Source organism: Malaclemys terrapin, chromosome 6 (genome assembly GCF_027887155.1).
Source record: "Malaclemys terrapin pileata isolate rMalTer1 chromosome 6, rMalTer1.hap1, whole genome shotgun sequence".
Classification (NCBI taxonomy): domain Eukaryota; kingdom Metazoa; phylum Chordata; order Testudines; family Emydidae; genus Malaclemys; species Malaclemys terrapin.
In genome coordinates, this window is record NC_071510.1 from 121,938,261 (window position 1) to 121,953,529 (window position 15,269).

General features: G+C 43.0%; 1 protein-coding gene across 1 annotated transcript in view; it reads left to right on the forward strand.

The window, feature by feature from the left end:
* Nucleotides 1-15,269, forward strand: part of EPG5 (ectopic P-granules 5 autophagy tethering factor) — an 85,381-nt gene that overhangs the window by 41,234 nt on the left and 28,878 nt on the right. The window contains exons 24-28 of the mRNA XM_054031997.1: nucleotides 2,088-2,211; nucleotides 3,219-3,363; nucleotides 8,044-8,215; nucleotides 11,946-12,108; nucleotides 13,396-13,538. Of these exons, the coding sequence (XP_053887972.1) occupies nucleotides 2,088-2,211; nucleotides 3,219-3,363; nucleotides 8,044-8,215; nucleotides 11,946-12,108; nucleotides 13,396-13,538 (747 nt within the window). The remainder of the gene's footprint in view (nucleotides 1-2,087; nucleotides 2,212-3,218; nucleotides 3,364-8,043; nucleotides 8,216-11,945; nucleotides 12,109-13,395; nucleotides 13,539-15,269) is intronic.

Here is a 15,269-nt window from a genome sequence, read left to right on the forward strand (position 1 = left end):
TTCTTATGGGAAATTGGATTCGCTTAACATCGTTTTGCTTAAAGTAGCATTTTCAGGAGCATAACTGCAACGTTAAGCGAGGAGTTACTGTAGTTTACGCTGCTTGAGTGAAGGTCACATTAGTGATAAGTGCAAAATCTGCAAGTCCTTCAAGCCCAGGATGAAGAGGAGCGTGACATTTGTTTGAAGGCGCCCCTGATGGAGTCTGCCCTTACCCCAATTCCGGAGCAGTGCTCCGATTTGGCGCCGAGCATCATGAGCTCGGTGCGCAGCACCCCGCCGGTACCATCTACGAGCCGGCACCTGTCTCCTTGCGTGGCTCCAGCCAAGAAGCCCAGGAAGATGGGGCGAAGAAGGTCTCCAGCTTCCCACAGGGAAAGGACAAGTCGGGGGTGGACCAAGACCCTGTCTTGGGCACTTCTTCAACCCCTTGGGGATCCCAGGCCCCAGCTCATGTTGAGCGGAGTAGCCCCGCCCGCTCCCCGCCGGATACCCCAGATAGCGGCGGAGGTCCTTATTATCTCCAGGTGCTGTCCATGCCAGAGGTCCTGCAAGCAGCGCAAGACATTGTCCCTCCCGGTGCCACCCATTCCGGCCCCGGTGGGGTCCTGGTCCGTGGGTAAACCCGTGTTGGCACCATCATAGTCTCCACCTTTCCGGCAGCGCTCCCCGTAGTGGGGGGCACGTCCCGCCAATGGTTGCCCTCTTGCAGCCGACATGCTTCTGCCCATGGTAGGCAGAAGCTTCATAGCCCCATCCAGTCTCTGGAGCTCGGACAAGGGCAGAGAGGCTTGAGGTGCGGCTCGCCGGTAACCGGGTTCAGACCTCTGGAGGCATGCGCCCCCCGGCAGGAGTTTTGGAGTTGATGCCCGAAATCTCTGCGGCACCGGTACCGCTCCAGGGACAGGTCGAGGGACCGACGATACCATTATCCGGACCGTCGCCAATCCCCCAGGCGGCGTCACCGCGTGCGGCTTCATCTTCATGATGCCAGGCCCGCTCTGGTTCCCGGTCCCACTCCACATCCCTGTACCGCTCGTTAAGTGTGAAGCGTAGATCGCCAGCTTGGGCCATTGCAGATCTGCCCAGCGCCGCCGGTCGCCGAGAGCCCAATCCAGACGCTCATCGAGGTCAGCCAGATCCAACTCCGGGAGGAGTGACTGGTACCAATTGGGACAGAGCCACTGATCAGCCCCGTCCTGCTGATGCATGACCTCCCTTTTGACGGGCATGCCCTGTTCGCAGAACAGACAGACATTAAACTCCATGGCCTGAAAGATTCCTGCACGACCATAAAAACACTGGGCCTGTACATCTCCGGCCCTGCCTGCAAGTGGTTTAAGCAGTCTCAGAGCCAGGGGGAGCCACCCTCGCCAGGAGCCTCCCCACAGAAGATCCAGGGGCTACAAGAGGTGCCCTGGCCACCAACCCACATCTACATCCCAGGCGGGCTCAACCCACAGTAAGCACACGGGCAAGCACCCGTTTTGAGGGTACACACGAGCGTGACCTACTGGACTGTTCCCCGGATCCTTCCTCCCCTCTGTTTGCCAACCGCCTTTCTTCCTTCCTCCCTGTGTGGGTGTCTATAACATTGGACCCAGGGGTCCTTAATACGGTGGCTCAGGGTTACACCCTTCAGTTACTTTCTACCCCGCTTTCCCGTCCCTTTTCAGGGACCCCTCTAATCCTTGAAAATTAACTCTCCAAAGCTCTTTCCTCCTGCTGTCCCATACTTCAATCTAGGCTGACCTACCATGTTCCACACTGGAGTGTAACAGGGCCACTGAGCTGGGCTCTGATGTAACCCACCAGTCGGTGTGTGTTACATGTCCCCCTTTGTGTTAAATGTGTAAAGGATATTAATTGGTTACATCCCCCAGTTACTGAGCCTGGTTCTTTAGCTCAAGTTGAAAAGACTCATTCTTTTTAGCTCCAGAGGTTCCCATTTCAATCATACACACTGTGTGTGTGTGTGTGTGTGTGTGTGTGTGTGTGTGTTCATGTGCCGTTAAGGAAGAAAACACACACTCTGTAGACGTCTAACTTTTTTTCTCACCCTCTCTCCCCTAATTTTTCTCTTTTAGGCTTTTTAATGTGTTTGTTCTGTGGCTGGAAGAAGAGAGCTTTCAGAAAGGAGATGCATACATTCCGTCTTTACCGAAGCAATATGATGTGTACAGACTTGCTAAGATCATGCAAAATCAGCAGGTGAAACAGAGACTTCAGTATCACTGACAGAGCAGGATTGGGTTGACTTTATGATCCAAAATTCAGTTCACTGGTTAAGAGCCACTTAATTAACGTCTTAAATTGTGGTGCACTCTATGCCCTGCTAGTCTGCAGCACGGTCCATTCTGCAAGCTGAGGCTCTCCAGCACCAGTGGACTTTTTCTTGGACTCTTGTGTGCTGACCCAAACAGCCTCCCTCCCTATGTGGGCCAGAGCTCAGACCCAGAGTTCTTGCATGCTACAACAAGAACATAGCTCTTATTCTGCACCTACGTATGCCTTTTCAAATGGCTCTGAGGACAGTCCAGAACTGGATTTTAGACAGCAAATAAAACACTTGAACCTCAGACCTGCTCTCACTGAAATATGTATTATTTCCTGATCAAGCAAAAATGAGCCCGGGGGGTGCTTACATTATTCTGTATACTGTGCATGTGAAACCTTGCATGCCCCTATTAGTTGAGGGCTCTTTGATCAGGCAAACCCTTGAAAGTTGCTCCTTGTGGCTGGAGTTGTGTTTTTCCCCCCACTTATTTTGGGTACGGATAAACTCTGGGAAATACAGCCCTTTTTTACCCGATTTCAATAACTTACACCCTTGATACTTAAGGAACTGCAGCTTCCTCGCCATTTCTTGCAAGCAGTTGTTTCTTTGAGTTCTGCTTGCCCTACTGTCTTGGGGTTCAGTTTGCACTGGGCTTGGAATGGTGCCCTTTAGGCTCAGGGAACTCATTTATAGAAGTTCCTCCCAGAGACTGTTAGATTCCTTCCATGATGGTCATAAGTGACTGTCAGTGCTCTGTGTGCCTAGATGGGTTTATCTCTAGCTGCTGCTTTTCTTCAACTTTTTTCTTTTGGGCCTGGTTTCTGCTCGGTGACTGTACAGTCTCCCTGGTACTGTACGTGGAGATGGGTGCATTGTATATTGTACGTTGTCAGCTGTGCAAAGTGCCCTATAATAATTTGAGCTCTCTCTCATGCCATAGGATTTGTGGATGGAATATGTCAATATTGAACGCATACAGCATGAATTTCAGGAAGCTCTAAATCTTTGGCTCCAAGTCAAACTTGAATCCCATGCAACCCCTAGCACTTCATCAGTGCAGACAGATTTCACTAACCCTTTGTCAGGTAAGCCACAAACACAACATTGTTCAAGCTATTGCAGAAGCAACGAGTGTACGTTTAGGACTGTTGTGAAAAAAGCTCATTTTAGCAGTAGGCAGCTTTGGGAACACAGTGGTGTTTATTATAACTAGTGGGTTAATGCAGTTCATATATTCTTTATTGAAGTACTTTTGGCTTGCAATAGGACGACGTTTTTGTAATGCAGTTAGTGGCCAAGATTTTCAGAAATTAGGGGTCTACTAAATCCTCATTTAGGCACCTAAATAAGTAGCCTGTGTGATGCGTTGGATCACAGAACTCCCCTTGGGGCTGCCACCCAATGTGCCAAGACTACTTCTACCCTTGCCTTCCCTGCCAGCTCAGGGCCCCAGCACCCTGTCTTGCTGAGCCAGTCACTCCTGTCTGCTCCAACACAGACCCAGAGTCTGAATTACTTGCCCCAAAGCTGCAGGTTTACCTGAAAGCAGCTAACAGAAGTGTTCCTGTCTTTAACACTCAGATGCCCAACTCCCAATGGGGTCTAAACCCAAATAAATCCGTTTTACCCTGTATAAAACTTATACAAGGGTGGGAGGGGTGGGGAGCTGGGGTGTGGGCAAAGCTGATGCCTGAAGATGGATTTTTTTTAAAAAACCTAGGAATTACACACACAAAACTATGGTAAAAGAAAATATTAAGGTTGCAAAATCAAACTTAAATGCTAGGAGATATCAGAATTAAGGCTGTCTGTACACCTTAAGTTGGCCAATTGTGTGTATGCATTATGATATAATCCTAATTACATGATCATATGCTGTTTATTACCCACAGGACCCCTGCCTCATTCAGTGCACATGATGGACCTGCTCTGGGAATGAATCAGGGTTGTGTAGTAAAGGCGGCTGTTGTCTCTAGGATCCCCTACCTTTTTTGTTGCAGAAGTTGGAAGGTGTATAGTGAATGAAGCAGGGGATTGGAAGAGGTGGAATGATTTTCACAGTTCCAGGGTTGACTGCACCTCTTCCTCCTCCGTGGTCTGTTCAAGGGCACCACCTTTAGGTCTCAGACCTCTAGCCATCACTTCTCTATTGGTGGCGACTTGCAATCCTCTCCCTCCAGACCTGGGATTTAGGTTTGCAGTCCCCTTGCAATTCACTGGGCTTATCTCAGCAGGTCTGACCTTAGTCCAGTGCCTGCCATCCTGCTCTCTCCTAGGGGCTATGACTGTGTTACCAAGGGCTGGCCAGCTTTCACAAACCACAGTAGGTATAGAACAAAAGCATTATAGAGAAAACATGTCACAAAACAATAAACGGTCTACATACATGCTAGGCTTACCAAGTATCAACCCACCATCTGCATGAAGAGCCTGTTAAGTGCCCTACATTCTTCAGTAGGGTTTTGCCCTCTTGGTTACAGTCTCGTGTCCATTTGAGTATCAAAAGAAGGTCCCTGAGTCAATTCAGGTTGCCCCTTATACCAAAAGTTCTTTCTGCTGGGCCTCTTGAAGCAGTTTATGGAATTCCCCCAGCGGTGAGACTTCTCTGGAGCAGTTGTTTAACTTTTGTAATTGTTACCCACTTCTCCCCCCACTGAACTTTAGTTCCTGGAGAAAGCTCTGTACCTTCCTCCATGGAGCTAGAATACGCTCTCTAGCTCACGCAGATTTGTATCTATAAACGTGATATATAGTCTGAGTATCCCATTTGCCTATGGTGTCTTGCACATAGAATTGTAGGACTGGAAGGGACCTCAAGAGACTATCTAGTCCAGTTCCCTGCATTCGAGGCAAGACTAAGTATTATCTTCTAGACCATCCCTGACAGGTGTTTGTCTAACCTGCTCTTAAAAATCTCCAATAACAGAGATTCCACAACCTCCCTGGGCAATTTATTAACTATCCTGCTAGGAAGCTTTTCCTAATGTCCAACCTAAACCACATTTTCTGTAATTTAAGCCCATTGCTTCTTGTCCTTTCCTCAGAGGTTAAGGAGAACAATATTTCTCCCTCCTCCTTGCCACAACCTTGTATGTACTTGAAAACTGTTATCATGTCCCCTTTCAGTCTTCTCTTCTCCAGACTAAACAAACCCAATTTTTTCAGTCTTCCCTCCTAGGTCATGTTTTCTTGACCTTTAATCATTTTTGTTTCTCTTTTCTGGACTTTCTCCAATTTGTCCACATCTTTCCTGAAATGTGTCACTCAGAACTGGACACAATATTCTAGGTGAGGTCTAATCAGCATGGAGTAGAGCGGAAGAATTACTTCTTGTGTCTTGCTTATAACACTCCTCCTAATACATCCCAGAACGATTTTTTATTTGTTTTTTGCAATAGTGCTACACTGTTGACTCATATTTAGCTTGTGCTCCACTATGACCCCCAGATCCCTTTTTCCAGTACTCCTTCCTAGGCAGTCATTTCCCATTTTGTATGTGTGCAACTGATTGTTCCTTCCTAAGTGGAGTACTTTGCATTTGTCCTTATTGAATTTCATCTTATTTACTTCAGACCATTTCTCCAGTTTGTCCAGATCATTTTGAAGTTTAATTCTATCCTCCAAAGCACTTGCAATCCCTCCCAGCTTAGTATCGTCTGCAGACTTTATAAGCGTACTCTCTATGCCGTTATCTAAATCATTGATTAAGATATTGAACAGAACCAAATGGAGAAATGATCCCTGCAGGATCCCACTCAATAGGCTCTTCTAGCTTGACTGTGAACCACTGACAACTACTCTCTGGGAACGGTTTTCCAACCAGTTATGCACCCACTTTATAGTAGCTCCATCTAGGTTGTATTTCCCTAGTTTGTTTATGAGAAGGTCATGCGAGACAGTATCAAAAGCCTTACTAAAGTCAAGATATACCACATCTACCGCTTCCTCCCATCCACAAGGATTGTTACCCAATCAAAGAAAGCTATTAGGTTGGTTTGACATGATTTTGTTCTTGAAAATCCATTCTGACAGTTACTTATCACCTTATTATCTTCTAGGTGTTCGCAGTTTGCTTAATTATTTGCTTCATTATCTTTCCGGGCACTGAAGTTAAGCTGACTGGTCTGTAATTCCCCAGTGTTCTGTAAATCTATGGTTCTATGTGCCAGACACAATAGTATACTAGTCTTTGAGGTGTCCCTACTCCAAAGTATGTCTTGCATCTATCACAATGGGCTCATGATAAAGGTGGCTGAATACCTTCCCTGGATAGGTGGATTCTATCCCTGCCTCTGCCAAGAGCTCCTGTGTGATGCTAGTCAGGTCACTTAAATCAGACTTCTTGCAGGTGGCCAATAAATGTGTGTCTTAGTTTTCTGGGAGTCTTACTTGAGACCTTGTGGTCTGATTTGCACAACTGCTGAGTAATCTGAGCTGAACCTGAAGCCAAAGGGAGCTGTGCTCTAAAAGTGTCAAGTGCTATATATTACTAAGTTCTCTAAAAAAAATCAGATCACGGGTATCTCAAATTGGCATCCAAAATCAGTGGACACTTTTGATCTTAATCTACCCCAGTTCCCTATTGGTAAAATGGGGATAAAAAATACCCCCTCATCTCAGTGTTGTGATAATAAAGACATTAATGTTTGTGAAGCACTCCTATACTGTAGTGATGAGCACCATAGAAAAGCCCTAATCTGTTTTCAGAGCAGGGTTTGAATAGTGTGCAGTAAAAAAGGACTGAAGCCCCACACTGAGCAATGAGGGGGAAAAGAATATTTAATTGAGCATTATCCATTTTGTGCAATGAATGAGGCAGAGGTCTTGGGGAGAAAATAATATGTGATCATATAATTAAAGACTGTCATAATGCATACACATAATGACACAAGGAGGCTGAGTTATTAGTTAAGAAAAAGAAGTGAGAGTTAGAGAGGTTAAAGCAGGTAAAATACATTAACAGATGAGTCCAAGTTTGTAAGTCCAAAATGATAGGAGAGATGTAGTAATCTGCTAGTTTTGCAAAAGTCTTTTCAGGGTCACCCAAGGTAAATCTCTGTCAACTTGTACAGTATTCCATCCTGCTACAATCCAGAACAGTTCAGAGATTCAGGATCATTCCTCTGGATTCATTCTTATAGCTGTTTTCCCCAGAAAACAATCTGGCTGGTGTCTCCATCACAGCATGGGCTTTTCCTTGTTGCCCAAATACAGACTGGGTCTATGGATTTCCCATTGCTGAACACAATGACCCATACTTTGAAGTTAATTCTTCATTTACGGTTCCAAGGCTCCAATCCTGTTTGGTGGGCAATCCAGTTAGAGATATACACAATGCATTTAGTTACAGCAGTCCAAACAATCTTTCTTTAGTTTTCATGAAATTTACACATCAGCCATCTCCTCATCTTGGCATTAATACATAATTTTGATCTAGGGTTAACTAAGTACAAGGATATACATAATGTAAGACAATAGCAACCAACAGGTAAATTTGGTGTAAATGTAATTACCAGGGTATATGTCATTTAAATGTAATATGATAACTTTCCCCTTAGGCCAATTCACTTGTTAGAATAGAACTATGCCTACAAGCTGACTTAACTTTTTTTTGCTATTCACACACAAGTGAATTGGCCTACAGCTTTGATTTGAGCTGGTCTGTCAGCGTCACAACCAGTAATAATCAAATTATTTGTATGGTCAGATTATATCCTACGTGTTTTTCTTTGAGTGACAAGAATTGCCCCTCCTTTCCTTTCTAGCCAAGGAGAGAATACTGAGTAATTTGAAGAAGTATGATGCACCCAAACCCCCTCTTCCCCTTCAACCAGTGAAACCTCCTGTGCCTGTTATTTCGTCTGTCAGTCTAGTAAGTCAGAAAGAAGCAACACAGCTTGTGCGCGTGGACCTTAACAACTTGCAGCAATATGCCAAGTAAGATCTTTAGCTATGTTTTTTCTGCTCTGCTGGTATGTTCAGATGACTTCTGAAACAGCCTTCTTGTCTGTATTGTTAGCATGATTAGAAATAACAGAATTTGATTCACTATCACTGACCTATTTTGTGTTTTTTCTTGTAGAGTGCGTCGTCATTTAATTGATGATTTAACAAATTTAGGACCAGAACTAACTACTAGGATTTATTCTGTTCCCTGGAAAAGAATGGAACATTCACCTCATTCTAATAAAGACATAACCATCTAGAGTAGGAATAGGTTATAGTCAGTAATTAGTTAACTAATCCTTTTACACAAGTCATCCTACTGTGGCCATTTCTTGCAATAGAGCCGGCAAGAGGAAAATCTGGCCTCAAATGATGGTAACTTCATACATTGTTTTTATACAGACTATTCTGTCACCATTCTCCTAGCAAAATGCAGCTGAAGAACTTAGTTTTTAAAAAAAACTGATAAATGAATAGTTTAAAAAAGTTACCCTTTTTAGCCATTAAGAAACAATCTTGACTTGATCACATTTGGAATGTGCAAGCAGAATAAATAAATATACTTATTGCATTAATAGAGCCAGTTTCACAAAGCTGAAAACAATTGAGCCAAATCATCTGAGAGGAATAATTTAATCAGAAAAATGTGAATGGTAATTGGGAAATCATGTAAGAACACTTTACTAGATGACTGAAAAGCCACAATCTTACAACTGAGGAAGGAGGCCATATTGGGTTAAAAACAAAAACAAAAAACAAACAAAAAAAAACCCCGCCTGGTTTAAAGGGGAAGTGAAGGCAAATATTTAATAATAAGAAAAAAAGAGAGAGAAGAAATGGGAGGTTGATAGTAATGAATATAAAGTTAGTAGTTGTAGAAAATTGATATGGGAAGCAAAAAAATACAAAGAGAGGTATGACAAAGGACCACAAAAAGAATTCTCTGGCTAGCAGAGTTAAGTTTAATAGGAAGGAATTTTTTAAATTTATTAGGAACAAAGAATCCTGGCAATGGAATTGGTCCATTAATAGATGGAAATAGTAGAATTATCAATAATAATGAAGAAAAGGCAAACGTGTTCACTAAATATTTCTGTTCTGTATTTGGGGAAAAAACAGATGCAGTCTGATCATACGGTGATAACACTTGTTCATTCCACTAGTATCGCTGGAGGATGTTAAACAGAAGCTACTGAAGTTAGACATTTTAAAATCAGCAGGTCCAGATAATTTGCATTCAGTAATTTTAAGGGAACTGGCCGGACCTTTATGTTGATTTTCAATAAGTCTTAGAGCAGCAAGGAAGTTCCAGAAGTCCGGAAGAAAGCTGTTGTGACCATTTTTAAAAAAGGATAAACACAATGGCTAGGGTAATTATAGTCCTGTCCGTCTGACATCAATCCCGGGCAGGATAATGGAGCAGCTGATATGGGACTTTATTAATCAAGAACAAAATTGCTAATCAAGAAGGGTTTATGGAAAATAGATCTTGTCTAACTTGATTTTTTTGGGGGGCGGGGGAGAATGAGATTACAAGTTTAGTTGATTAGGACAACAGTGTTGATGTAATATAGTTCGACTTCTCCAAGGCATTTGACTTAGTACTGCACGACATTTTGATTTAAAAAAATTAGAATGATATAAAATTACAAGGCACACATTAAATGGGTTAAAAACTGTCTGATAGGTCTCAAAATGTAATTCTAAATGGGGAATCATCCTCAAGCAGATGTTTCTGGTGGGGTCCCCTGGGGATCGGTTCTTGGCCCTACGCTATTTAACATTTTTATCAATGACCTGGAAGAAGATGTAAAATCATCACTGATAGTTTGCAGAGGGCACAGAAATTGGGGAATTGGTAAATAATGAAGAAAAGTCACTGATACAGAGCTGTCTGGGTCACTTGGTTAAGTGGGCACAGACAAACAATCATAGAACTGGAAGGGACCTCGAGAGGTCCTCTAGTCCAGTCCCCTGCACTCAAGGCAAGACTAAGTATTATCTAGAACATCCCTGACAGCTGTTTGTCTAACCTGCTCTTAAAAATCCCCAATGATAGAGATTCCACAAACTCCTTAGGCAATTTATTCCAGTGCTTAACCACTCTGACAGTTAGGAAGTTTTTCCTAATGTCCAATCTAAGCCGCCCGTGCTGCAATTTAAGCTCATAGCCTCTGAGGATGGGACAAGAAGCAAAGAACAACAATTTTTCTCCCTCCTTCTTTTAAGAACCTTTTATGTACTTGAAAACTGTTATCATGTCCCCTCTCAGTCTTTTCCTTTCCAGACTAAACAAACCCAATTTTTTCAATCTTCCCTCCTAGGTCATGTTTTAATCATTTTTGTTGCTCTTCTCTGGACTTTCTCCAATTTGTCCATATCTTTCCTGGAATGTGGTGCCCAGAACTGGACACAATACTCCAGTTAAGGCCTAATCCATATGTGTTCTAGTATGGCTAAATGTAAATGTGTACATGTGGGAGCAAAGAATGTAGGCCATGTTTGCAGGAAAGTGGGACTCTATCCTGGAAAGCAGTGACTTTGGAAAAAATTTGGGTGTCGTGGTAGATAATTAGCTGAACATGATCTCCAGGTGTGACATTGTGGCCAGTAGAGCTAATGCAATCCTGAGATGCATAAAGAGGGGAATCTCGAATCGGAGTAGAGCGGTTATTTTACCTTTGTTTTTGGCACTGGTGTGATGGTTGACGGAATATGGTGTCCTGTTTTGGAGCCTATAATTCAAGAAGGATGTTGATAAATTGGAGGGGATTCAGAGAAGAGCCATGAGAATGATTAAAGGATTAGAAAACATGCCATAGTGGTAGACTCAAAGAGATCAATCTATTTAACTTACCAAAGAGAAAATTAAAGGTGATTTGATTAGTCTGTAAGTATCTACATAGGGAATAAATGTTTAATAATCTGCTCTTCAATCTAGCAGAAAAAGGTATAATGTTTTCCCAATGGCTGGAAGTTGGAGCTAGACAAATTCAGACTGGAAATTAAATTTTTAAGTGAGAGTAAATAACCATTGGAACAATTTACCAAGGCCGTGGTGGATTCTCCCTCACTGACCATTTTTAAATAGAGATTGGATGTTTTTCAAAAAGATCTGCCCTAGGAATTATTTGGGGGAAGTTCTATGGCCTTGGGTTATGCAGTAAATCCGGCTAGATGATCACCATGGTCCCTTCTGTCATTGGAGTCTCTAAATCCTGTCAAAGAGTTGGCATGATCATTGAGAAGAGATGTATCAAACTGCTTGAGATACAGAACAAATCCTGAATATTATTATTATTTTTTTTTAGCAGTAACTCTCAATGGGCTTTGGTGTGTTTACTGAACCATCCAGCCTTTCTATTTAAAGGCTATTTATATCTAGTTACAATATGTGGTCTAATAAATTTCCGGCTTGATTGTCCCAGACTCTTTTTTGGTGCTAACTTTGAGTAGTTTCTGATCCTCCTGGTGAAGTTACTTCCCCATTGTTATGAATTGCTGCTTGTGAAATGTACATCTGTTTTATTAATTCTGTTTTTCATTTAGTAAACTTCTATACTGCCTGAAGTTTGGATTATTTACTATCTAGAACTATAGTTAACAACCTGTTTCCTTGTAAAACCTGTAATCCTGCAGTCATGGTAATTCTTGCTATTAAAGTTTCCAATGCCCAGCTCTGTGCTAAAGGTTTTGCTAACTTCTTGTCTATATTTCGCAGAACTGCAGCTCGCCGAGAGACCCAGCAGGTTGCTCTTGACAGTGAAATATTGGACACCATGCCCAAACTCTATATCAACAGGGAAGAACAGATTACCCTTGAGCTGAAGTGTCCGGGTACTTCAAATAAAAGCTGTCAGGGAGCAGCTCTTGTGACAGTCCAGGTTAGAAATCTAATTTCACATCCTCTAGGTCAGCGGTCCCCAAACCTTTGAGGGTTGCGCCCCCCGGAGCCAGTGGGGCCGCAGCTTGGGGCAGAGGGACGAAGACAGGGGCAAGGGGGCTGAGGCTGAGGCTGGGGGTGGGTCTAGGGCCGGGAGTGGGGCCCAGGCTGGGGCAGGGGAGCCACAGCTGGTCTGAGGTGCGACTCCGCTTCCGGCCTTGCCCCCAGCCTTGGCCTTGGGCTGGGAATGGAGCTGCAGCCAGCAGCAAGGCTGGGAGCTGATGTGGGGCCATCAGTAGAGCCGTGCCAAGGCTGGGGATGGGGCCAAGCGCGGAGCCGGGGATGTGGCTGGGGACAGGACCAGTGCAGAGCTGGAGGCGGGGAGGTCCCCGCCATGCCTCTCCGGACGTTCCTCCGCACCCCCTTACTGGGGCACTCCCCACGCTTTGGGGACCTCTGCTCTAGCTCCATGCTTTTGGATCATTGAATTTGTATACTGAAACCACCAAGTTGAGAGTTCTTGTACTTGGGGTAGTGCAGATGTGCACTGTTGTACAGTTGCTACATTTCACTCTAGAGGTGGTTGCATTTCCTCAACTAAAGAAGTGGTCCCTATGTAAAGTTTATATTTAATCTTGTTAAATTATTTTGGTGAAAGACACTAGGCACATATGTTTGTTGATGGGAATAACGGAACCAAAATGGGATGTTTGTAGAAGACCTCACTGGTTGTGTAGATGGAGTTTTTTAGTCTATTCTAATTGTTTAGGTCAGTGGTTCTCAAACTTTTGTACTGGTGACCCCTTTCATACAGCAAGCCTTTGAGTGCGACCCTCCCTTAAATATTAAAAAAGTGTTTTTAATTTGTAACACTATTATAAACGCTGGAGGTGAAGCAGAGTTTGGGGTGGAGGCTGACAGCTCGTGACCCCCCCCAATGTAATAACCTTGTGACCCCCTGAGGGTTCCCGACCCCCAGTTTGAGAACCCCTGGTTTAGGTTTTATCCATTTGGTTATAAATATTTAAAAATACTAAATAGAGGAGCATAAATTTTGTTACTATGCGATCGTTAACTATGAAAATGACCAAGATGTGTGTGCTTATGCAGTACATTCCACAGAATCAAGACATGCTCTAGGCCCCAAATCAGGAAATCATCTCTCTTCAGGACCTTGCTGATGGGTTCCAGTTTCTTTTTATGTTTGTTGTGAGGGGAGGGAGAATTTTAGAAAAACTTGTCTTGTAAAGGTTCTTAAATTGTAGTTAACTGGCTCTATCTCCCTTAGTTTGAAGGGAAGCATAAAAATGAAGCAATAAGCCAGCAGCTTCACGCTCTGCGTAAAGAAGTAAAACTGCTACAAGCAGAAGCCACAAAGCCGCCTTTTCTGACCATTGTGGAAGCAGCTGTACATGTGGAAAACTTTATAACGTAAGTAACACTATATACAGTAGTGTTTTACAATGAGAATTTGACTTTCTATACAGCCAAGTGAAAAGGCAAAATCTATTCTCATGCTTTTGTAATGCCCACTGGTATGAGTCATGGGCAGGATTTGAACCCTCAGACTTACTGATTCATAACACAGATCTCTATCACATGAACAGAAGGTGTAACTCTGTCTTTTGACAACAGTAGTAGGCTCTTCTTATCCGGCCTATCTTATCTCATAGTGTTTTGCATGTTACACTTTCATTTATTATACTCTGCACTAGTTTAACCATTGCTTTCTAACTCATTTGCAAAAGCAAGTGACAACACTTTATTTGTGCAATGACTTGATATACTAAATATCAGGCCACAGCAAAATTTTACAGCATTTAGATCCTCCATGAACTAAAAATAGGTGTCTATCGTGTCAGTGTTTTTGGACTTTCCTCAATGCACTCAAAAGTGCTTTGATAGAGCTATGATTCAGAGCTATCACACCAGCTTTCCAAAATGTTTGTGGGCATAATGTAATGAAAGAGGGCTTTGTAATTTAATCTGCTGATGACTGAATTAACATGAGGTCCACTTCCTCTCGAAGGCCTTGGTGCAACGGATATCCCACACAGTGTAGTTCTATGCTGTAAAGTTTCTGTAAGAATGTGGTTGCAAGTTTGCATCTCACTGATTCCTTATAAAATATACACATGTACATAACACTTTATAAATAAGCTTTGCCTAACTTCCAGCCCTGCACATTTACTTTGGGATCCTTCTTCCAGATTCATTGGTAATGCATTCTGCAGGCAAAATTAATACTTTGGTTTACACCTGTGTAACTCCATTGTCTTGTTAAATTGCCTGCTGTGATACCTATGCAGTCCCACTGACTTGAGAGCGTTTGCCAAGGTGTAACTGATTGGAACTCAGTAAACAATTCCGTTGATGGTGCACAAAAATAGATTCCTAGATTCCCAGGCCAGAAGGGGACCATTGTATTCATCTTGTCTGACCTTCTCTATAACACACGCCGTAGAACTTTCCCAAAATAATTCCTAGAGCAGATCTTTTAGAAAAAGTTCCAGCCTTGATTTAAAAATGGCCAGTGATGGAGAATCCACCATGACCATGGCTAAATTTGTTTCAGGGGTTAATCACTCTTGCTGTTTAAAAATTGACACCTTATTTCCAGTCTGAACTTGTCTAGCTTCAACTTCCAGCTTTTGGCTTGTATTATAAAATCATAGAACTGGAAGGGACCTCGAGAGGTCATTTAGTCCAGTTCCCTGCACTTGTGGCAGGACTAAGAATTATCTAGTCCATTTCTGACAGGTGTTTGTCTAACCTGCTCTTAAAAATCTCCAATGATAGAGATTCCACAACCTCCCTAGGCAATTTATTCCAGTGCTTAACCACCCTGAAAGTTAGGAAGTTTTTCCTAATGTCCAACTGGACCCTCCCTTGCTGCAAATTAAGCCCATTGCTTCTTGTCCTATCCTCAGAGGTTAAGAAAAACAATTTTTCTTTCTCCTCCTTATAACAGCCTTTTACATACTTGAAAACTGTTATCATGTCCCCTCTGTCTTCTCTTTTCCAGACTAAACATACCCAATTTTTTCAATCTTCCTTCATAGGTCATGCTTTCTAGACCTTTAATCATTTTTGTTGCTCTTCTCTGGACTCTCTCCAATTTGTCCACATCCTTCCTGAAATGTGATGCCTAGAGCTGGACGT